Raw genomic sequence first — 24435 nt, forward strand, 5'->3', positions numbered from 1 at the left:
AGGTAAGATACCAGAATACAATTTAAATAAAAATAAAAACATTAAATTCTGAAAAGGCCACGCTCATATTGCAACAAAGGAGACCTTCAATCAATCTCATGTTGTCAACATTTGTTAAGAGCCAAATGGCTATATCAAACTCAGAAAGTAGCTAGAAGAAAAGCCTCAGGGGATGAACAAACAAACAAACAAACAAATAGAAATACCAAGAATAAAAATATAAATATATATATATAGATAATTTACTATAATATAGTAGAAAATAAAAACCCGGAATTCTTCATTTCCAGCATCCCATAGCCGACCATATCACTCACTAGAAACGAAAAGTAAACATTGAATTTTATTTTGGGATAATAATAATTGGAAATTGTGGGAGGATAGTTTGGTAATTTAGAGTGAATTTAATTTACCTGTTGTTGGGATGGTTGTGGCTGTTGTTGGAGCTGTGGGTAGCCAGGGTATCCAGGGTAGGCGCCATAGTACATGGTAGGATCTTGAGCGACAGGGGCATATCCGTAAGTTTCATATCCTCCTTGCCCATATCCATAGTACCCACCACCATTGTATTGGCTTTGCTCTACCTGTGGCTGAACAAATTCAACTTTCAATTTTTCTTATATATTATTATATTATATTATATTATTTAAATAAAAAACAAACAAACCTGTTTGTTTGAAGGACTACGGCCCCACGAAAGTCTCACAGTTTGTCCACCAAATTGAGTTCCTTGTAGCATCCGTAACGCTTCCTCAGCGCAGCTTCTGCATCAATATTTCTAAAAATGTTAAAAAATATATTTTGGAGTAAGCTACATAATTGGTGCCTGTGCAAGGACTTTTTTGTAATTTTACTCGAAACATTTTTGTTACCTGTCAGCAAACTGAACAAATCCACATCGTTTGCCTAACGGGATCTTCACATGGACTAACTGTCCATATTGGCTGAACACCTGCCTAAGATGTTCATCTGTTACATTAGGATCCAAACCACCAACAAAAATCTGCAATCACAATTTTTTTTTTTTTAAATTAGTATTTTTTTTAGAGGGCAACATGATGTCTGATTTTGAAACAAATTACTGACAGTTGTATTATTTGGATCGTCATCATTCTGTGTTCCTTGAGAATTCGGGTATGAAGCTGCAAATAAAGAAAATATAAATGAAAAATACTCAAAAGAAAAATCGATTATCCCTTGCCTCCTTTGCATAACCCCAGGCATCCAACAGCAGATTCGTGCATCAAGAATTACAGATGAAAATTGTATTATCAGTACACTCCCATACATCATTAAGTCAAATGGAAACTATTTGCATATATTATATAATCTAAATCTCTTGGTCCCTCAATATAGATGGTTTTTGCAATTTTGGTCCCTCAATAATTTACTCTAACAATAATGATCATTTATTCCAACTGCATATATTGAATGTATCAAGAAACAAAACCCATGATATTGCACATCTAAATCAACTAAAGATATAACCTTAACAACTTACCGTTACCTAATCAATGGAAAATGCCGATTTCTTCAGACACAAAAATGATGGAATATATTAATATTGCCAACAAAAGATCCCACAGTCACTTGATCTTTGCACCTTTCTTTTAGGTAGGTCAAATTCTGTCTCATACATCTATATAATGCTATTTTTACTAATATTTTATAAAACTTCAGCTCTAAGCAATGAGTTTGTGTCCATATTCTTACAATTCTTTCATAGTTTTGTGGTATTTTGTTGTATTCTTCATGCATGTAGGCTTAGTCTTTCTCACCTCAAGTGGCTCAATTACCAAGTATGTTAAACATTTTATATGTTGAAGTTTTCTCCATATTTATATATAAAAGATCGACTTGATATATAGAAAACCGCTATTTTAGTTTGTGACTGTGATAACTGCTTAGATGGCAGCATGTATTAATGTTCATAAAACCTTGTAGATAACTGAAAGAGATATATAAAACGGAAGTAGACATAAAAGCTTATGAAGGGGGTAATAATGATCCAGGTATGAAAGTAAAAGAAAGACGTTTCAACGGATTAAAAGAGAACTTTGGTGGCTGTTAAACCAGAAATAATGAAAAAAAAAAAGCGTATAACTGAATGACTAATGATAAGGAATAATGGAATAATGTAACTTGACTGAAAGGAAAACTGAATATTAAAAGGACTTGGGAAAAAAAAAAAAGGAAAGCAGCATAATTTGGCCTTGAGGAACTTAAATAAAAATGGCAAAAGGGCAATTTAATGGCATAAAATGGAAAACTGACCTAAGCAAGGCCACCCACTATAGGGTAACAATTTCTGCTGAAATCATTGCCCGACCCTTTATATGATAGAGCCTCTTGATGCCCTGCTTTGAGACAATACGAGTTTTATATAAGTTTTTGCATTTTGAATATTTTTAAGAGCATTAATGCCCATAATTCTCAAAGCACGGGAAGGAAAGAAATCACTTCGTTAAGTTGGCGTATATGGTTTATCTACAAGAATCAATCGACCACAATCTTGAATTCATAAAACTTAAGAAGCTTGGAATTTGGATAACACAACTACACAAAGAATATCTAATAACACAAACAAATACAAGAATCAATAAAGAAGAGATACTAAACAAATAAAAGCCATAAAATTTAAAATCCAATAAGATTAAAACATATATATAGAGAGAGAGAGAGAACATGTACCTTTTGGATATTGTTGACTTCCCACACTCTTTTTGTTAGCAGCTGGCCCAATTCGCATTGGTCTAGTTGAACATAATCTTCCATTCATTTCAGTCATGGCACGTATTTGCTCACTCTCATCTCCAAATTTCACAAAGCCATAACCTTTTGTGCGCCCTGTGAGCCGATCAGTTACAACTTTTGCACCCTTAACAGAAGGGTAATGAGCCCTAAATGTCTCCTGCAATGTGTAATCTGTAACATCTGCTGCCAAATCCCCAACAAATATAGTGTAATCAGGGGTATCATCTTGTCTTTTTTCACCAGCACCAAATGTAGCCCAGTTCAACCTGAAGAGCTGCTCCACATTGGGCATTAAAGTACCATTATATGCCTGTAGATGCCTTTCAGCACCAGCTCGGTTTACAAACTCAATGAAGCCATAACCCTCAGATTGACCAGAATGCTTGTTACGTATGACTTTTGCAGAAACCACCTGAAAGCATAAAGGATCCTTAGAATTAGATAGCCATATATTGTAGGATCAAGCAAAATGAACAATGCTTTCATCATGCATTCATGGCATAAACTATACAGTTGGTCAGAATACTATTCTAAATCTTCTTGATAAGGAGTTTCACAACCATGTTAAAGCTTAATGAACGCATTAATTCTAACATAACTGACACTGACAATATTGTATGCAAAAGTGTTAAGTTTGAAATAAGAATTAAAAAACAATCTTTTTTCCTCGTGATTACAAGAAAATTTAACACAATATCTGCAATTTAGGGATATATGAACATGGCATTATATAAACAGTATATCATCCATATTTGGACCATTAAAACCCCAATTGTGTCCCCTCTCCCCCACTGCAATTTCTACAATTCTATAAATGTAGAATTCTCGATTGTCTTGGGAATGCATTTAAGGAATCTCTAAATCTCTTTACCCAATAAGAAGACGAAAACTTTGGGATCTAGAATCTAAACAATATAAGATAAACTGTAACTAGATAATTATATGGAAACAGGAAAATTAAATGGTAAAAACCTCGCCAGTCTGAGCAAAACAGCTAAGGAGATACTGTTCATCCATCCAATACTGCAGATCGCCGATCCATAGCGTACGGATCTCATCGGCGCTAGCTGGTTGAGGAGTCGCACCACCTACCGGTGCTACCGCCTGTCCCGTGTACTGAGGCGGAATTGTGGCAGCCGGTGGTGGTTGCTGGTTGTAATTATATATTTGCTGTAACGGTGGTTGTTGCTGGAACTGTTGTTGCGGTGGTTGTGGTTGTTGTTGATTCATCATCATCCACTGTTGTTGCTGGTACTGAGGGTCCATTAGCGGTGTTGTTGCAGGTTGCATAACGTAACCCTAGAGAGAAAGATCGAGTTTTTGAGAGACAGATTGAATTTGGGAACGAAACGTAGCCCTAATTTAAGAACCAGAACGAGACAGAAAGATCAAAATGAATGATAGACGATATATTTACATAAAACCCCTTTATAAACTTCAACATTTTCTTACTGGCACATATCTATTGAACTTCTTTGTACACACCAATTCCTTTTCTAAAAGGTTGCAAATTTTCAAATTTAAACTTTGTTAAATATATATTTTCAAAGGACAATTACATTATTTTTATTAATAACAAAATAAAAATTCTTAGATATAAAATATTATAATTATTTTAAATATATGATTAGGGATGTCAACGGAAGCAAACGAGACAAGAGTTGCATCCCCGCCCCAACCCCCGAAATTTCCCCATCACCCCGCCCTCATCCCCACACCAATTGATTTTGGGATATTTTATGGTTGTGCTATAAGTACCCCTCATTCACTCACATAAATAGACACATCACGAGGGTATACAAACATTATTACACTCACATGGAATGGGGTACACAACATTAGGGGTACGTATAGAATTGCCTATTTTTTATTGTGCTAAAAGAAGTCATTTTTGGGCTTAAAGAAGCTAATTTAGGGTTTAAATAGTTATTTAGAGCATAATTTTACATGTTAAAAACGAAATTCTTATCACATCTAAAAAACGTTATACTAACAACTTAAAAACATAATTTTTTGTTGAGTTTTATTTATATATATATATATATATATATATATATATATATATATATATATATATATATATATATATTAACGAACCCCCCATCTGGTTCGAAACATGACTGCCCACCCCCGTCCTCGCCCCCGAAATTAAAATGGGGGTTAATCTTGTCATTACCCCTAATTTTTTTTAACAAATATCCTCTATATAGGGTCGGGATCATATAGGACTGTTTGACATCCGTATATATGATATGAAAAAACTATACTAAAATTAAATCATATACGTGAAGATGCGAGAGAAAAAATAAATTCGATTTTTGACTTTTTTTTTCTATTTTTAACTATTATTATATTTATTTAAATTATATATATTTAAATTCATATCATCTTATTGATCTCTATCTATAGGTTGCGTGAATAAAATTAAATATAAGGCAAATTACAATAAAGTCACTAAGTTAATCGGAAATTTCAATTTTGACAGCATATTTATTTTCTATCAGTTAAATCACTATATTTACAATTTTGTTGCAATATCAACCAAATGATCGGTTATCCATGTTCTTCTGGTAACCACTTTTTTCAAATTGCAATAAAATCACTAAGCTTACCAAAACTCTGATTTTGACATTATGTTTTGTTTTTCTTAATTATGTCGTAACATTTACAAATTTGTTGCAATGTCAACCAATTAAACCTATCAGGTTATCAAATAAATAATTGTGTCCCCGATAACGACACCATTCTTTTAGGATGTCAGACCCAAAAAATAAAAAGGATACAAATAACCTCAAATTATCATTACTATATTACACTAAGAAAGTTGCACAATATATGCACGGTCGGTCCACACATACACATGACTAGCGACTACGCCTCTTTGCGCAAGACATATTATAATTGTGAAGGTGTGTATTAATTGAATTAAGAACTTGCAAATTAAAACATAGAAAAGCTTTTATTAAAATACTAATTAAAATATTCTGGCTCCAAATTTTATTTTAAGTAACTATGTCGTCACCTATTAAATGATATTATACCTAAATTGGTGCTAAAATACAAAAAATTCTATTATTTTAGGATTGCCAATGTATGTTACTAAAATAAGCTCTTTATGTTAAATATAACTTAATCCAGAGATAAACTCTGAACAAGCTTATTAGTTTGTTTTATGTTTAATGCAATTGCTACCAATAATACTTAATATTCCTCATAAGCACGTGAATGTTAAAGGATGCAAGATTTGATTACACCACCTTTGATTAACCAAAAACCAAATTGTTATTTACTTCAATTACAAAACATATACATATTTTATAATTTGTATAACTTAAATGATTCAAGCAATAGTTCAATTTGTCCAAGTGAGTAGAGTATAAATCAAACACATCATGAATAACAAATTAAAGGTCACTAGATAGAACAAAAGTAAACATCATGCCATAATAATGATAACAAGTACTTAATCAGTTCAGAAACAAAAATAAAAAGAAAGCTAGTCTCATTCGGATGTTTTTTGGTTTATTCGGTCTAGAAAAGAAACAAATATTATATATATGACATTTTATCCGGCCATATGTTACTACTCATTCAAACATTTTACCCCTATGGAACTTAAATGGAAAAAATAAAGAAAAAACCCCTTAGCATTAAAATGCCTACATTATGGTCCTTTGTTTATGATTTTTCACTTTTGAATAGAAAGTTCGCATTTTTTTTCACTAAAGGCCACCAAGAAAATAGCAAAAATTTGATGTTTCAATAATGTGCAATGCATAATATATTTTGTTATAGGGATAAGATTTTTAACCAAAAAATCAAACCATAACCGAACCAAAACTGGTTCGAACCAATTAATGATATTTGGTTCGGTTCCCCGTTCCCCCAATCCATCATTTTTGCATCATTTTTTTGTTTTTGGTTCAGGTCTGTTCTGGTCAGAACTAAAATTGGCTGGAATTAGTTTTCGATATGGTTCTCGGCTCCCCGATCTGGTTCTCGAAATTAGATAGCATATTTCCAAGTAGAACCAAATCCGAACTGAAATTGGCTGGAATTAGTTAATGGTATTCGATCTGGTTCTCGGCTCCCCGTTTACTCTTTAATCAGTTTTCGATTCTTTCATTTTTGGTCTGTTCGGTCAGAAATCGAACCGATTTACATCCCTATTTTGTTAATGCAATCTTCTTGTCAAGTGTCCCATTTTGTTGAATACTCTCTTGTCTATGCAACTAATCTCTATGTTCTATACATAAATTCCATGTTTGGTGGTGCTCGCCATAGAGAACCAGTAAGGAAGGCACTCTCAGAGTAATTTTTTTTCAAGACTGAGATAGAAGAAAAAAATACATAAAAGAAAGCACTAATGCTCTCATAATTTTATTGATTTTAGTCACTTTATTATTTTATGTACGGTAACCATCCTTAAATTAATCCTAGATTACTGTTTTTACATAACCAAATTAGGATCGGGTTGTTCAAATTTGGGATAAAGTTTTCTTTTGTAATATTTGATCTTGATTTCATTTTGTTTAGGGTGTTGATCATGTAATTTGGTTCATTGGTCTAGGCCAATAAACTATACCTAGATTGGGGTTTTTACCATGTGACAGGGATACTTCCAAATTCAAAAAACTAGCCGTTGTGTAAATTTAGGTGTTTGCCTCTTCTTTACCTTCTTTCTAAAAGTCGGGTAAGAGCTTTAAGATGAATTCTTTTAAAGACCTTTCTATGAGTTGATATTTTACAAATTTACCATATACCTAGTGACACCTCTTAATTGTGTCTTACCCAATTGGCTAGCTATTACTAGTTATGTGGGGGCCTTTGAGCCGAAAAGAGGTGGCATTTGGGCCGGGCAATAACCTTCCCCAACCAGAAATCTGGGCTGGGCCGTGTCCGCACCAAATTGTGCAGCTCTAAATAATTATATATAATTTTATATTTATATGTCGGTATGTCAGTCCTAGTTCCACAATCATCAATAGAAATCTAGCTATACCACCGACCACTCTGGATTCTCGCCAAGAAGCTCCCTTTCTTTCCCACTGCGAGCATCAAACATTTCATCTGCAAATACGTATGATCATCTTCACTAAATCTCTATAATTTCTGTTTATGAATCGAATTCGGCCGTGTATATGATAACATTCTCTTGACTCGGTTTCAAATCGCTAATGTTTCTCCATTCCCCCTGAATTTAATTGTAATTTCAGGAAACCAGTACCTGTTTAGCAATTCAGGAAACTAAATATGAAATTGGGTCATTTGTTTTAGAACATCATGCAATTGGCTATTTATGTAGTAAGTTTAGTTGTTACTATATCTGGCTAAATCGTTCACAACAGTAATGTTCTAGGGTTTTACCTGGTTTATAAAGGATTAGCATTTTGAAGCGATTTCTCTTTGGTCATTTTGAGCAATATGAAAAAGTTTGATTAAAAGGGTTTCCAACTTCTGCTATGCTAACCCGTTGATTACTGATCCTAATACACTTGATCAAAGATTCACCATATTAACCTAGAATCTAACTGCTTCAATCCTTCATCGTTATCATAGATTTGAGCTCGAAAACATTCAGAAATCCATGGATAGCCATTTGAAGAAATTGTTCACAAGATATAATGAACAATTTGGTTCAGGCCCTGGACTTGGTACAGGATCAGGAACTTGTTTGATGAACATCGACAACATTTCTCCTTCTTTCATCAAATCCCTTTACAAAGCTGCAGCATCTTTATACAGAACAGATCCATGGAAGCGATTTCAACCCGATCATCTTTTCAGTCTTAAAGTAGGAAAAGATTCAGATTGGCCAGGAAAGAAGCAGCTCTTCCCTTGTGTACAATTCATAGGCGGAAATGGTGGAGATTTAGCAGTATACATGTTCAGATCAGAATCGGATGCAAAAAAAATGACAGGTTCTCGAGAAACAATCCGTGTCCCAAATCTTGAGATCATGAGAGCAACATATGAAGTCGAATCATTAATGCTTCCTTCACATAAAAAAATGATCAAATCTTTGTGTTTAGAGATTTCAGGTGACAATCGTTACCCTGTTTTTGACATTTGTCGTTGCAATTCATCCGGTGAGCTTCAATGCAGAAACCCCACAATCGAAGAGCTTCGATTCATCTATGGAGTCATGAAATCCGTTTCTTTAGTTCATTCTTTGCTTCAAGAAGATTACAACACCCCAAAATGGTCAAAATCCATTCGCTTTGACCCGTTTATTGAAACCGTTGATGTACAGTTTCCTTCTGAAATGTCAAAAGGTAACAATCTTGTTGCGGTTACAATCTCACACCCGCCAGGTCATGGATACACCGAAAAAGTCAACTCAAATCCCGGGTCAACCCAGTCAACCCCTACTAAAAAACCCGAAAAGGTCAACTCAAATCTCGATTTAAGACGTTGTGCACAATGTGATAAAGAAGTTCCAGGTGATCAAATCACAATTTGTGACCATTGCAAAGGTGTAATCTATTGCGATTCCTTTTGTCAAAAGCAACACTGGAAGGAATCACATAAAGCTGAATGTGGGCTTTATAAAGCAATGATGGAACGAGAAGAGGAATTAACGATTCCGGCCTTCACATTCCCGTGTTCCAATTCCGACATTCACCCGTGTAAATACCTCGAAACGATCGGTGTCCATCGAAAAGGTATGTGGAGACGAAAATGCCCTTGTTTTTCTCACTGTCCTTTCGGTTCACTCCCTACAACAGACCAAATTCAAGATTCTTGGGGAGGGTTAAATGACGACGAATACCCTCATGAAAAATCAAAGTCAAAGTCAAAGTCAAACCTGGTAATTATCTCGGGCTGGCCCGAGTATTACAACCTCCGGTCACTTCCTATATCGAGCCCGGTTGCTCATATTCTTTCCCACCCATTAACCGTTTACTACATACTAACAACTTTAAGTATCACTTCCAAGAATCTTTTACTCAAGGGTAAAAACGTCATTTTACACTACATCGGACCCGAAGAGGAGCTCGATTGTTTGCCGGCCTTTTCAGAAATAGATTCTACACTAAACGGGCCGGGGAATTTACAGATAGTTATGATCGGGCCGAAGGTACCGAGTACATTATCGGGGTTGACTTTTCAAACCGGGACCCACATGCGTGTGAATATGGTAAAGGGTATTTACCAAGAGGAAGTGTCTTTTTTACCTCGGCCTGATTTGGTTGTAGGTTTAAACTGTGGATTTGAGAGTAATTCTAGTTGGTTTGGGGCTCTTGAGGTGGTAAAATCCAAGGATTTACCGGGTTTCTTTACGGATCAATCGGAGGTTTTATGTGGAAAGGCGAAACAAGTTATTAGGGGTGCGGGATTGCATATCACGCACCCTGTTACACCTAATCCTTTTCGGTCTCCCGTAAGGAATTTTGGTGTATCGAGTAATCTTCCTTCGTATAGTAATGGGTTTGTGTTTGGAGTTAATACTTAAAGAGGTGTTACAAAATGGTATTAAAATAGCAATAAATTTTATGGTTGTTTAAAGTTGATTCAGAAGTTATTTGGACTGGTTTATAATTTTGGATTATGTGAACATGATAAAATGTGTGGCATAATTATTTGTTAAATAGCTTGTTTTTAGTTTACCTTTTTTAATAAAAGACATATTCTAATGATTTTTGTGAGAGGTTTATATTGTAGTTGGTTGTGGAACAACTTTTATTAGTTCTTTTGGAAAGGTTTTAAAAAAATGGAATTTTTATTTCTAGTTTTCATTGAAAAATTTAAAAAACATGTTTCATTAGACATTTTGGTTTTTTATTTTATAGTTTAGATAATTAGAAAACGTATTGGTTAGAACTTATGGCGGGCGGGGTGGGGTGGAGTTGGTGTAAACAGCATGGGTAGGTATGGTTAGAAGGGGTTGACAAGGATGAGTAGGGTAGATAGGGTGGTGGGTAGGGTTAGAGTGGGTTGATAGAGATGAGTAGGGTAAGTAGGTAGGTAGGATGGGGTGGGGTAGGTGTAGATGCAGTCGAGCTAGAAACTTTTGTAATGTTAGCACGGAAAAAATCTCGATAAAAATAACAATATATTTATTTTAAATCACAATTTCATTAGATATAACAAATTACCATTAAATTTTACATTTTGAAATTGACATCTTTTTCGAAAGCACTACATCACTCATTTGATCTTAACATTTATAAGTCTTTTTTTTTTCTACACTGCAAATCATTTTTTTAATGTTGCATCCTACTTTCATTCCTTCCCATAGATTAAACCTTTGCTCGAAGCTTCATAAGTGCTACATTACTCATTTGATCTTAGCTTTAGCAACACGAAGTTAAGGTGAGTGATCAGTGGCAATATAGGGAGTTAATGACATAAGTATCTTCGAGCCGTCTGCAATCTTATTTTTTATTTTTTCATACGGCTCCAAAAGTTGTAATTTTGGTCGAGGGATTTATAGAAATTTTTATTCGTGCTTAAAGTAATATGACTATATTATTATTTTTTTAATATATATATATTTTTTTTGTAATATTATTATATTTATTTGAGGTAAAAGGTCACCAGTTCCATCAAAATAATTTTATGCTTTTAGGTGTTAATAAAAATATTAAAGCATTTAGAGCAAATCTAATTTGGTGATGCTCGTGTTTGGAAAATACATCATTAACCAATAAACCTGATTAAGCAACAAAAGAACAAGATGCGAAACAGAATATTTTTAAACTTATTGACAATTTTTTTGCACGCTTCATTGGATTTTCGCTCACTAAAATTGCATACAATAGTATATTAGTATAATAATAATATAAATACACGTTGGTCCTAAGATACCTCTTCATCCATTAATACTAAGGTTATGTTTGTTTTTAGGAAAAAACTTCTTCAGACCTTTTATTGTTGCGCGGCGCAGCACATACACAACATTTTTCATCTCGCAACTGTTTGTTTTTCAGAAGTCTTCGGATTAAAAAACCTCTGCGCGTGTTCTTCTTGGCGCAGCGCTTGTTTTGTCTCTTTCTACCTCTTCTTCTTCTTTTCTTGCTAAAATATTGATTATATATTGTTGAAATCTTATTTCACATTTTTTTCATTTTTTTTAATTCTTGTTGAATTTTTTTTATATTGAATAATAATAATTTGTTGATGAAATATCATTATTTTATAGTAAAATATAATTATTTTTTGCTGAAATATCATAAATTTTTGTCGAAATGTCATACATTATTAAATTTTCGGTATTAAAAAACTATTTTTCGGATTATAAAATCAGTTTATTCTAATTTTTTAATATCTGCAGCAGCATGTAGATGTTAAAAAAAACAAACATGCTTCTTATTACAGTCTGCAGCCGTTTGGTCCACCTCTTCTACTACAGAGGGTTGCAGAAGTGGTTCGCAGACTTTATGGATTTTTGTTTCGAAAAAACAAACAACACCTAAGTTAATGTAAATGGAAAACGGTTCGTCTTTGTTTGTGAATGAAGTTAAGGACTTAAGGTCCATAACATGAGGATCCAAACCTTCAAATTGAAATTATCTTTGAGAACATCTAGTTCCATGGTTAGAGAAGTATTTGATCCAGGAATGATTTTGTTATAAAAAAATCAATTATACAAAATATGATATCCATAAATGCAATAACATAAATTTATTGTATAAATGAGAAATAAAACTGAAAGTAGGATGTTGTATGATACGTATAAATTAGATTGCTATTACATGCATTTGGTCCATTTATTACAGAAATGGTCCCTGTTTATTTACAATTACAGAAATAGTCCCTTTGTTAATTTATTTTTTAAATGGTAAACAAAACTGATAGTAGGATGCTATATTTGATGGTATGATGCTATAAGTGTACAATAATAGAAAGTATGTTGATACTATTAAACAACATAAATGAAAAGTAAAACGTTATAAAATTAAGTAGACATTATATTAAAGTCAACTTATAAATGAAAGTTGTTAGTATATAACTATATTACCGGAATGATCAGTGTATAACATTTTTTGCATTACTGGTCCCTGTTAGGTATATTACAGTAATGGTCCCTATAATATTTTTTTTGCATGAACGGTCCCTGGTACTGTTAAGTTTACATGAAAATGTTATTTTTCTTCTTTTACACAAAAAGTGGACCGGTACTGTTTTGTTAAAATGAAAATATTACAAAAGCATCAAATAAGTACAAACTTTCCATTATAAAAGTTAAAACTTAATGGGACCAAAATTACAAAAAACACACATACTCGAAACCAAACTAATAAAACAGATACATACACACAAAAAAACACAATGAAAAACAAACATATTCAAACAAAGGAAAACAAACACATACATATAACACACAAACACAACACTAAACATATACACACACTAACATACATTATGCATAATTATGTTTTGGATTGAGAAACGGAGCAGATTGGATAAAGATAAAAACGAAAAGAATTAATAATCATAAAAGAGAGAAAACTAACCTGATGTTTTTTCATTTATCTTTTTTTTTTTTGTTTATATAATATTGATTATAAGTTTATAGCTTAGTTATCTAAAAAAAGATAATAAAAAAACTAATGAACACAGAAAAGTTCAATGATTACCTAATTTTTATTTTGATTCTTGTAGGCCTTCTTCTTGAAGTGTTGCAAAGGAATAAGTCAAAAGATTTTGATTGTAGTTGAATTGTTTTCAAAACGTGGACTGATTTTATGGGATATAATTTCCACTTAAACCGGATAGGAAGGTATTCTCCAAAATTATAGGGATAGCGATTAGGAGGTTTCAAATTAGATTACCGGAAATTAGCAATTAATAGTTGGATTTGATTAAAGCATTTATGTCAACTAAATTAAAAAAATGGAAAAATAGAAAGAAATCGACACATAGCATTATGGTGCATAAAAAAAAAAGCTATGTGTCAACTAAAAGGTTTGTTTTATTAGAATGGGGAGGATTTATTTATTTTATTTTATACATATCATAAAACTAACTTATCTTCTGTTGGGAAAAAGGAAAAAGATTACCGGTACTTATGTTTATGTTGTTACTTTTATGCCTTGAATAAAGATATAGTAATGACTTAATGAAAGCTTTTTATATCCAACAATCTATGTCATATTTTAGGGGTAATAATGTGATTTCACCTCAAAAATATCTCAACCAGAACCTCAAATTCATTGATCATTGATAGATGAATAAAGAAACAATTTCTTGAATGGATAGGGTTTTGTTATATCCTCCAAAATTCCAAAACTCCAATCATTTTGAAAGTGCTTCCAAACCCACCACCACCCAATTTGTTGCTCTATAATTCGACAAACCAACCTCTCCCTCTTCATTCTTCCTTTCTGCTTTTGATTCAATTATCATCCATAATTATCAAATCTTGGTTTTTTTACCAAGAAATTTACTGCAAAAAAGGAAGAAGAAAAAATGGAGTTTTCAACATTTCCCCCTTCTTGGCACTCCTTTTTCACCTCCCCTCTCCTCTTTCCATACCAATTCATCCCGGGAAACTACGTTCATTGGACCGAAACCCCGGAATCCCACATTTACTCTGCGGATATCCCCGGTATCCTTGTTTTTCTTCCTATTATTTACAACAAGATTAAATGCTTTTTAGAAGCAAATGATTTGTTTACCTATGGGTTTTTTCCTTCCTGGATTGTATACTTACATAAAAGTAAAGTTTCAATTCCAATGTGAATGTGAATTGAATTGCTCTTTTGTTGGTATCTTATACAAATTCCAATGTGAATTGGGCTTTTGGTGGGCTCTTATGCTAGCCATTTAACAAGTTAATGAGTTAAATTGGGCTACCAAGACAGTCACTTTTACAGATGATTTGCATGATATTCCAATCTAGCTCAACGATCGTTGCAAAAATAACCATTTTACATAAATGGTATTAACTTGGGTAAATGATTAGAGATAACATAAATTGGTTGGTTTACCTATTATGAGTTTCTTGATATTATTACCTTGAATAAATGGTTAAAATATGTATGGTTTTTAGGAGGGGTAACTTTTTGCAAATAATCATGATTTGTTGGTTTTCTTTTTTGTTGCAGGGGTTAAGAAGGAGGAAATATGTGTGGAAGTTGAGGACTCAAGGTACCTAATTATCCGTACAGAATCTGCTGACGATACAGTGATGACACCTGGCGGTCGTACTTTTATGAAAAAATTTAGGTTGCCGGATACGATTGATGTCAACGGGATTTCTGCTTGTTATGAGAACGGGGTGTTAACGGTAACTGTTCCAAGATCTTTTGTCAGAAGGGGGTTTTATATTGAACCAGCTGATCTGCCTCAACACATTGAAGTTCTTGCTAGAGCTGCTTGAATCCTTAAAACTTCCAATAAGAAAAGATTATCATGTCATAATATATCTCATATTTAAATTTGATATTATTAAGGTTATTATAGGCGTCGTTGTTTTGGGGAAATATGGTTGATTTTGTTGGTGTAAAAATATATGTTTAGATGTAGGGTTCATTTGATTGGTATAATTTGGTACAAAAATCAATCATGTTATGCAATAATAATTCTTCATCTAACATAAAAACTGTCTTCATTTACACATTCAATGTGGTGTTTTGAAGTGCTTACTTTTTAATAGTTTTTAAGTTTTTAAAATGTGTTTTTATTCCATGAATATAGTTGGTTTTTCCTTTTACAATTTTAATTTGATGATTTGTAACGTTTTTCATTTTGTTGTAAATATTATAACTTTGGGATCAAAATTCAAAATTCAGTTGCGCTCAATGACCAATATATATATATATATATATATATATATATATATATATATATATATATATATATATATATATTTTGGAACAGATACTACAAGAATCTCATATAAGGACAAAAATTGCAAAAAACAATTATATTTATTTACTATTAGTATAATTTACTCATTTTTATTTATTAGCAATGTAGATTAAGAAAAATATATTTAGATTAAGATTATGCAAACATTAAATTGATAAGTTGTTTTCGAGTGTTCAAAATACTCAGCTTATGCAATGCCAAACACATCAATGATCATTATAAATTGATACGCAAATTCTAAGTTGATATATACACCAATCTAGATCTCTTGCAAGAAAACAAGACATTCAAAAATAAAAGTAAAAAAAGAAAACCACAATATGCTTCCAAGTTGGAATCGATCTCAGCCATTGGTTATCAGCTTCAAGATCTGAACAGCTTCTTTCAATCTTCTGCCCGTTTGTTCCTTTGCTGGTAGGGTTTGAGGGTTCCTGCATATACCACCAAATTTTTACATTGTTTACAAAAAAAACATAGGTGTGAAGCAAATATGTTTTGAACAAAAGATTTGAAGCATATTTACCTCTTTTCATTGCCTGCTTTCCTTTTAAGATCTTCAACAAGATTATACAATCTCTTAACTAAAGCATGTGAAGCACCTAATCTTTCAACCCCATTCTTATTCAAACATATATTCCTTAAAACATCTCCCGCAACAAAGTACGCATCTTCTTTGTTTCTGTAACAACAAAATAAAAATAAAATATTATAAACATGACGAAAAAACCAAGTCACAAAAAGCTGTGAAAAAAAAACAAGTTTACAGACCGTATAAATTCCCAAAAAATTGTTTCAATGGATCCAGGAGCATCAATGAGGGGTTGAGTCAAATGAGGATGACATGTCAGGTTTCTAAAAGTGGAAAGTGTGTATCTTAAAACCTCCTGCTCAGCAATGCTACGACTAATGGATCGAATAAGTACAAGGAGTGTGTCAATGGCCCCTGCAGCCACAAGCTCCTCACAGCATTTTTTAGAGTGTTTTGTAGCCATATCTGTCAAAAAGTAAAGACATTACTATTATGGGTAAAAAAAAATAATAATTATAATTTGTCCTATAAATGAATGTAATGATTATTATTACCAAGAGTTGCACAAATATGAAGGATGCCACTGAGACTGTTGGTGTTTTTAAGTTGTGAAAGGGCTGCAATAAGCCTGTTTATAATCCGCATTCCATCATCCACATTTGCAGCTGATTTTTGTACTCTTAATCGTATATCTGATACCTTTTCTCTTGAATGTTTCCTCTCAGTATACCCTTTCCAATACGACTGCAAACAAAACACATCTCACATTTTATTTTACATTTCTTCTTCTTCTTCTTCAACAGAACAAATATTTCAATTTTTTGTGAAGTTACTCACTTGGATGACTGCAATACGATGCCTTCTTTGAGCTGTTGTTCTTCTAGAAATCCATCCTCTAACATTAGATTGGATAAGAATTGCTGATTTTGTTCTTCTTCTTGTTTTGGATAGTAATATACCCCGCCACCATTTCTGCAACTTTGTAGCAGAATCTTTATACCTCTTAAGTTGTTGATGGCTATTGGTGTCATTATTACAACCTGTTTTAAACATCAAATATATGTTACAAAAACAAATGGGACCCATGAGACAAAAATGGTAAGTGATTGAAACAAACAAAAACTTACCTAAGAGCCTCTTTATGGTAATGCATTCCCTCACGAATTGTTGGATTACAATAGCAGCATTCTTATCACACTTGAAAGCCTTGAAACTTTTAAAACATCGAAAAGCACATTGAATCCTCTTTGCAGCTGATTTTTGTAACAAAAACTCTCTTCTCATCAACCAACCACGCCAAAAGCTCTAAAAATTAGAAAAAAAATTAGACATGTCATGATCTTTACAAAAGAAAAAAAAAAGCAAGAAAATCAATTTCTTCCTCATCAATTTCATTTTGAAAAATGAAAGAATTTTAGAATTATAAAGTTGCACACTTGCATGATGAAATGTGTGTGAACTTTCTTTAAGCACTTATAAGTGCGGAGTTTTTATGTGTTCATAAGTGTAATAAAGATTGTTTTTTTTTTTTTGTATATTTTTTCCAAAGGTTATCAAAAGTCTTACTTGGATAAGCATAATGTAGGATCTATGTCTACATGCTATTCTACGAGCAATCCATCCTCGTGTACATGACTGAATAATGACTGCTGACTCGATTTCAAGTTCATAGTTCTTAAATTCCCTCAAACATTTTAAAGACCGATATACCCTTTGTACTTTAATAACTGCTTGTTTCGTTTTCAAGAAACTGTTTCTTGACACCCATCCACGATAATGACTTTGAATTCTTGTTGCTGCTTGCTTTTGATTCAAGAAAGTCTTCCTCAATAACATTCCATGATAATGGCTTTGAATTTTTATTGTTGCTTCCTTCTGATTCAAGAAACTCTTCCTCAATTGCAATCCACGATAATAACTTTGTATTTTTATCGTAGCCTGCTTGTGATTCAAGAAACTCTTCCTCAATAACATTCCATGATAATGACTTTGAATCTTTGTTATTGCTTGCTTCTGATTCAAGAAACTCTTTCTTGATATAAATCCACGATAATGACTTTGAATTCTTGTTGCAGCTTGCTTGTGATTCAAGAAACTCTTCCTCAATAACATCCCACGATAATGACTTTGAATTCTTGTTGCAGCTTGCTTGTGATTCAAGAAACTCTTTCTTGATATAAATCCACGATAATGACTTTGAATTTTCATTGCAGCTTGCTTTTGATTCAAGAAACTGTTCTTTAACATCCAACAACGATAAAAAGCTTGAATTTGCATAGCAGCTTGCTTGTGATTCAAGAATTTCTTTTTTAACATCCAACAACGATAAAAAGCTTGAATTTTTGTTGCAGCTTGCTTCTGATTCAAGAAACTCTTTCTTGATACAAATCCACGATAATGACTTTGAATGTTCATTGCAGCTTGTTTGTGATTCAAGAAACTCTTCTTTAGCATCCAACAACGATAACAAGCTTGAATTTTGGTTGCAGCTTGCTTGTGACTCAAGAAACTCTGCTTTAACATCCAACAACGATAGCAAGCTTGAATCTTTGTTGCAGCTTGCTTGTAATTCAAGAAACTCTTTCTTAACATCCAACCACGATAATAAGTCTGAATCAGAGTTGCAGCTGATTGCCTTTGATTATGGATAGAGCTGTTTACATGCTTTCTCCAAGCCACCTGAATTCTTAATGCAGCCTTTTCTTGATTACATTTGGTATTATTTTGTTGCCTTACAATCAAAGCTCTTTCTTGAATAAATTTGGTGTAAACTGGCTTCACATTGACATTACTGTTATGCTGAGCCATTTCTTTCCACCAAGACATGATAGCCTTGAACTTTCTCCCATTGTCTAAACAAAAAGTTAATAGTAAAAATAACTTGTCATTAGTCAATCAAGAAAACCAAAAAGCAATCAACTTGAATAAAAAAAATTAAATCAAAACTTGAACCTTCAATGTGGTTCTGACTTGTTTCTTCATGATTTCCAGGAAGTCTATCTCGCCTGATACATTTTCTCTCTGAATTTTGATTGTGTCCTAAGAGCTTATGAAAGTTTATCTGTTGCTGGTATACAAAGAAAAAAGAATGTGTTATCCAAATTATTTCAAGTTACCCTTTAAGGGGTAGTTTGGGCATTACCAAATTTCTCTTCACAATTAGTTGGGATGAGAGGAAAACCAACAGGATGATCACACCCCTGTCACTACAAGCTCCTTTGTATTCAAGTATATCACTAACTTGCAGAATCTGAAAATGAATATATATATATATATATATATATATATATATATATATATATATATATATATATCACCAATTCTCTCAAATATTTTTTTAAACATCATTTATCAAGACAACACTTAATGGGAAGAAGGAAAAAAGCACATTGTCTTAATGTTGAACAATTAGCATACCTCTGGGAAATTTCCCAAAAGTGTTGTCAACTTTTGTGATAACAAAAAGTTGTGAACTGCATCCACATAATCCGAAGCTGACATGAGTGACACTTCATTTGTTTCCTTTTGATTCTAAAAAATCAAAAACATATGAAAACTTATTACACAATCATCAAAAAGATGAACAAAAACACAACTTTCACATGTTAAGAATGCATTACCTTGTTAGAAGTAGCATTACAATGTTCTTTTCGGAAATAGTAATCGACTAAACACCACATTGCTTTACCATCAACTAATGTAGCAAAATTATCAACTTTCAAATCATAATTTTCACAAACTGCCTACAAAATGAGAAGCATAAAAGTTGTCAGGAGTCATCATTCAAAATTCAATGATACAACTACTTGATGCAATTACACTTATTAGAAAACAATGAAACCTTAATCCACTCAAGAAGCATCTGCAATGAACTAGAGCTTTCCGGAAGCATCTGCAAAGATACAAAGAAGAGTTATAGCCTTACTATATTTTGTTCATGCCAAAATGCATAAATTACACCCTTTTTTTTTGCAAGAATGAGTGACTTTGAAAAAAGAAAGTGCCAAATATAATGGTTTAGATTTACATTTTTACAATTTATATGCAACAAAAAATGTTAGATATAAAGTATGAAAGTTCAATAAGTCAGATAAAAATGCATACCTCTTCAAGTCCACGGATTTTGGTGATTTCATCTGATACAAGCTTGTTGTTGATCAAAAGTGGCAACTGCAATTTAAAGTAGAAAAATCCAACTAAATATATGAAACTATCATATTCTTCACAAATGCATTAAGAAGACACTTGCTAACATGTTGACTAAAGTATATAAGATTTGAACTAAACCTGTAAATGAACAAAGATGTTCCATAGCAATGAGATTATGAGCTCCTTATCCCCATTAACAATATCTTCTGTTATAATCTCAACTCCATCTTCATCACATAATGGAACTCCAATCTTTTTCAGATATTTAAGAGAAATCTCACAATTTGCAAAGTTCTTCTTTCGATCATCTGATGGAACAACCACTTTCTGCCAAACAAGTAACAGAAGTAAGTTAGATAGAAATCATAGAATCATAGAAAATCAAACTCTTTTGACATTTTTAATTCAAATAAGCAAACCTTAAGTATAGAAGGGTCATGTTGCAAGAGCTGAATAACTCTACAAAGAAGAACTCCATTTTGAAGATCATTAAAAAGATCAGCCACCTTAAACACATATTTGACAAGAGGATTCTGCAAGATGTAAGCACAAAACATGAACATGATACACAAACACTGAAAGCAGATACTAGCAATGAAGATTAAAAAAAAGACATAAAGTGCTCTTCACTTTCATCTCCTAGTATGAAGATGTTATTGTGGGTCCCATTAACTAGACAAGGAGAACTGAGGTGGGACCCACTATAAGAAAAAGACAACAAAATATGATGTAATCAAAATGAGCTACACACCTGTCGATAAGAAACCTTGTAGCCTATAATCATGAGGTGTGTAAGAAGATTACCAACTCCATGCATAACATCCGGTGATAAAAAATCTACACATGCCAAAAGAACAAATATCCAAACAATGAGTTGTTGCCATTTTTAAACTATCAAGAAAGAGATAAAGATAAATAATCTTCTTTTTACCAGAAATCACTTCACTGCTTGATTTGATAGTAGCTCGTGATGTGAACAACAATGGTGACCCTCCATCAACTCCATCTATTCCATAACTAATAGGCAAGCTACTCTGAGATTTAGCTCGATCAAGTATGATTACAAGCAATAAAAACTTCTTCAATATAACACTCCCTAGTTTCTCATAATAACCTGGTCTATACAAACCTTCAACCAGTTTGTTATAGATGTAGGCTTTTGCAAGTCCAGAATGTGAAAAGAACAATTTCTCAGCAACCATTTTCAGAAAAGATATTTCTTGATCATAATTCATTTCTGTGTTTGGATTTGGTAACAAAGATTCGCCACCAAATATGATGTAAAGCCCTATTCTTAACCAAACAGGGTTATAACACATTAAGATCTTCAATGCATTCTCCTTCATTCCAACATCAGTAACTATTGGGCAGTGAGCCTTCATCTTTAGCCTTCCTTCATCAATATTCTGAGAAAAAAAACAATGTTATTTAGTATCATAATAGTTAATAATCTAGAACTAACAATAAGCCCACAGATAACTACAGACATACCTTTGTTACATGAGTCATGACATCAAAAATCTCCTTGCAACTAGTGAGACTCAAGTAAAATGACATTCTCTCTTTCATGTCATCCAAACTACAAACATCCTCAAGGGAGACCTGCAAGCGTGTATGTATAGAGCTTGAAAAGTTGTTTTCCACTTCACCCTTATGAATCCACAGCGTATCTTTCCTACGCTTGGGTCCACGCCACTCTCGATCAACCCCAATTCCATCATGACAGACGCTGTCTCTTTTTCCACCGGAAAACACCATGGATGACCCATCAGAAGAGTCTTCACCGGTGAATCTTGATACATCGACCCCACAAGACCTGTATTTTTGAATAATAATTTCACCCGAATTTTAAGAAAAAAGATGGAAAACATTGTTTGGTTTTGAAAATAACATGTACGAACTTGATAACATTGTTGATAAGCTTTAAATTGAAGTAAATAAGTGATCTTGTTTCCAAACCTGGGGTTTTCGAACAGGAAATTGAGCCAAACAGTAAGAGATTTTGCCAACGACTTCAGTGACTTCTCTTTGTCTGTTTGTGTTTTCCTTGATGACTTTGATTGCTCTAGTTCCACCGCTTTGAGTTTTTGAGCAGCAAGTGAATACCTAGGGCGGCGTCGAACGGTAGAATGTGATGATTTGGGTGTTTGTTTAGAAGCAGTAAAGAACTGAGGACAAGGAGATTCGAAGTTCAAACTAGGGTTTGCTTGAGATTGGCGTCGTGGTTTGGGAGTTTTTAAATTCGAAATGTCACGGAGTAAAAAAGAAGATGATGAATGTGGTAATGGTGAAGATGGGATTTCAAGTTTTTGTTGTTGGGTTTGCTGTTTTGGTTCCATTTCTGAGACTGGATCCGGGTTTCTTGATTTTCCGGCGAGTTTGTGTCGGAAATTGGGTGATATGGTACCAGACAGTAGGAGGTAAAAGATGAGATTTGAATTTCAAAATGGGGTTGTCATGGTTGTAATGGGGAGGACCGGAGAATACATCAAAATAAAGGGTAACTTTACTTTTAGAAATCATAAAGTTTTTAAATGTTAGAAGTCATATTGTTTGTGATTTGTTTTATTATTTATGAACGGTCAATTAATTTAATATTAGCTTCATCTAAAAATCTCCTCCAATAAAAAGAAGGTTTTTTTGCCACGTCTCCTCTTCTCTTTCATTTGTATACATGATATTTTCTAAAAATTTTAAATTATCTATTTTTCACTTGTATTTTCATTTTATTAAATTAAAATTCAACATTTAATATGTAACATAATATATATATATATATATATATATATATATATATATATATATATATATATATCTTATACTAATAAAAGAGTAGTTTTTTTGACAAGTGTCACAATATTAGACCTCCTAATTAATATGATGTCACTTGTCATTCTATTAATTCTCTATTTTAAATTGATTAAACCTCCTAATTAATGTGATTCTATTTGTTTAATATATATGGAAAATTAACTCCACATATTTATTTGAATCAATGATTATAATTTTACATAATTAATAAAAATATCTTTTAATTAATAACTTATTTAAAAATTTTATATAAAATAAATTATTAATAATTTTGAATTTTTTACAAGTTTAATAATTTTGTAACCGTGGTTCCCACGGGTTATAAACTAGTATATATATATATATATATATATATATATATATAGGGTTAGGTTATTTTGTTTTCACTATCTATTGTGTGCATGTATGATTGATTCTGGACCAATCATTTTAGTTATTTTAAGAAAGTAATTAATGCATATTACATGTTGAATATATAATGTATATTAATTACATATTCAGCATTTAATATGCATTAATTATTTTCTTAAAATAACTAAAATGATTGGTCCAGAATCAATCATGCATGCACACAATACAGAATCAATATATTATCTTATATATTACTTTCTTAAAATAACTAAAATGATTGGTCCAAAATCAATCATACATGCACACAATAGATAGTGAAAACAAAATAAACTAAACATATATATATATATATATATATATATATATATATATATATATATATACATACAGAGGTGGGTTCAATTGAGAAAATAAAAAAGGTTGAGAATGGGGGAATCATTCTCAGCCACTCGTTTAATTAGCCTCTAAACATAAAAGACACGGTGGCAAACTTGTAAATATGATATAATAGTCTTCAATCACAAATACAAACAGTTGAAATTCATTCGTTTTTTGCTCTTTCAATCGAACCTTCAATTCTGTTTGAATACGAACATATCTTCAATATCTACGATTAATTATACTCCCAGCATCATTAGAACATCATCGATAATCAACAAAAAAAATCAATTCGTATCATTCATTCAACATCGTTCATCAAATAAAACATCGAAATTAAGGTTATAAAAAGATCAAATCCTTTTTTGTTAGAAATTTTCATATATTTCTCTACCAATCTACTATTTTGTAAGATTTAAGCAGTCAAAGTATCATATTTATCACATTTTTAAAAAAGTTAACTTGTATGCACTCCAACTGTTTGATGAAATGCATAAACTAAATTACCACGTTATATTCACATATGAATATGTCTTCTCACCTGAATCAATATGTGATTATTAAAACACAAAACAAGTCTTTATGTTATTCATATGTGAATAACATATAAAAAATTATATATTTCTGAAAACACATTGTAATAT

The 24435-nt window shown here is 32.4% G+C and overlaps 4 protein-coding genes across 10 annotated transcripts; 2 read left to right on the forward strand and 2 right to left on the reverse strand.

The window, feature by feature from the left end:
* Window positions 1-46: 46 nt before the first annotated feature.
* On the reverse strand, window positions 47-4141 carry LOC145061214 (polyadenylate-binding protein RBP45-like). Of its 5 annotated transcripts, none has more exons than XM_079008635.1 (7): window positions 3727-4138; window positions 2692-3166; window positions 1087-1142; window positions 873-1003; window positions 668-764; window positions 414-584; window positions 47-316 (listed from the first exon to the last, which is right to left on the reverse strand). In XM_079008635.1, the coding sequence occupies exons 1-7, from the start codon at window positions 4042-4044 to the stop codon at window positions 314-316; spliced, it is 1251 nt and encodes a 416-aa protein (XP_078864761.1). In that variant the 5' UTR covers window positions 4045-4138; the 3' UTR covers window positions 47-313. The 5 variants fall into 5 exon arrangements, 4 of the variants coding, with proteins under 4 accessions (XP_078864761.1, XP_078864760.1, XP_078864762.1 ...); XM_079008634.1 differs by having other exon boundaries at window positions 414-590; window positions 3727-4137; XR_013687140.1 differs by lacking the exons at window positions 47-316; window positions 414-584; window positions 668-764 and adding an exon at window positions 2275-2357 and having other exon boundaries at window positions 921-1003; window positions 3727-4140.
* Window positions 4142-7719: 3578 nt separating this feature from the next.
* LOC145062091 (zinc finger MYND domain protein) lies at window positions 7720-10394 on the forward strand. 3 transcript variants are annotated; one of them, XM_079009712.1, is made up of 3 exons: window positions 7729-7834; window positions 7971-8058; window positions 8314-10394. In XM_079009712.1, the coding sequence occupies exon 3, from the start codon at window positions 8342-8344 to the stop codon at window positions 10208-10210; it is 1869 nt and encodes a 622-aa protein (XP_078865838.1). In that variant the 5' UTR covers window positions 7729-7834; window positions 7971-8058; window positions 8314-8341; the 3' UTR covers window positions 10211-10394. The 3 variants fall into 3 exon arrangements, with proteins under 3 accessions (XP_078865836.1, XP_078865838.1, XP_078865837.1); XM_079009710.1 differs by lacking the exon at window positions 7971-8058 and having other exon boundaries at window positions 7720-7834; XM_079009711.1 differs by having other exon boundaries at window positions 7971-10394.
* Window positions 10395-13993: 3599 nt separating this feature from the next.
* LOC145064797 (HSP20-like chaperones superfamily protein) lies at window positions 13994-15326 on the forward strand. The gene is made up of 2 exons (XM_079012164.1): window positions 13994-14308; window positions 14808-15326. The coding sequence occupies exons 1-2, from the start codon at window positions 14170-14172 to the stop codon at window positions 15080-15082; spliced, it is 414 nt and encodes a 137-aa protein (XP_078868290.1). The 5' UTR covers window positions 13994-14169; the 3' UTR covers window positions 15083-15326.
* Window positions 15327-15760: 434 nt separating this feature from the next.
* On the reverse strand, window positions 15761-22752 carry LOC145061721 (binding / calmodulin binding protein). The gene is made up of 19 exons (XM_079009261.1): window positions 22211-22752; window positions 21743-22067; window positions 21183-21657; window positions 21003-21088; window positions 20671-20784; window positions 20390-20578; window positions 20207-20272; window positions 19944-19994; window positions 19723-19845; window positions 19520-19633; window positions 19245-19352; window positions 19055-19169; window positions 17669-18954; window positions 17230-17407; window positions 16940-17142; window positions 16657-16846; window positions 16342-16567; window positions 16097-16252; window positions 15761-16004 (listed from the first exon to the last, which is right to left on the reverse strand). The coding sequence occupies exons 1-19, from the start codon at window positions 22588-22590 to the stop codon at window positions 15917-15919; spliced, it is 4473 nt and encodes a 1490-aa protein (XP_078865387.1). The 5' UTR covers window positions 22591-22752; the 3' UTR covers window positions 15761-15916.
* Between the last annotated feature and the right edge of the window lie 1683 nt (window positions 22753-24435).

Source organism: Lactuca serriola, chromosome 7, assembly GCF_051521515.1.
Source record: "Lactuca serriola cultivar US96UC23 chromosome 7, Lser_US96UC23_V15, whole genome shotgun sequence".
Classification (NCBI taxonomy): domain Eukaryota; kingdom Viridiplantae; phylum Streptophyta; class Magnoliopsida; order Asterales; family Asteraceae; genus Lactuca; species Lactuca serriola.

Coding starts and splice junctions, on each gene's coding strand:
- LOC145061214 (XM_079008634.1), bottom strand. CDS start 4,044: ATGCAACCTGCAACAACACCGCTAATGGACCCTCAGTACCAGCAACAA. Junction 1,143..2,691: donor AAGTCAACAATATCCAAAAG/GTACATGTTCTC, acceptor CTTTATTTGCAG/CTTCATACCCGAATTCTCAA. Junction 591..667: donor GTAGTCCTTCAAACAAACAG/GTTTGTTTGTTT, acceptor GAATTTGTTCAG/CCACAGGTAGAGCAAAGCCA.
- LOC145062091 (XM_079009710.1), top strand. CDS start 8,342: ATGGATAGCCATTTGAAGAAATTGTTCACAAGATATAATGAACAATTT.
- LOC145064797 (XM_079012164.1), top strand. CDS start 14,170: ATGGAGTTTTCAACATTTCCCCCTTCTTGGCACTCCTTTTTCACCTCC. Junction 14,309..14,807: donor TTACTCTGCGGATATCCCCG/GTATCCTTGTTT, acceptor TTTTTGTTGCAG/GGGTTAAGAAGGAGGAAATA.
- LOC145061721 (XM_079009261.1), bottom strand. CDS start 22,590: ATGGAACCAAAACAGCAAACCCAACAACAAAAACTTGAAATCCCATCT. Junction 20,579..20,670: donor ATGACCCTTCTATACTTAAG/GTTTGCTTATTT, acceptor CTTGTTTGGCAG/AAAGTGGTTGTTCCATCAGA. Junction 17,143..17,229: donor TACCATAAAGAGGCTCTTAG/GTAAGTTTTTGT, acceptor TGTTTAAAACAG/GTTGTAATAATGACACCAAT.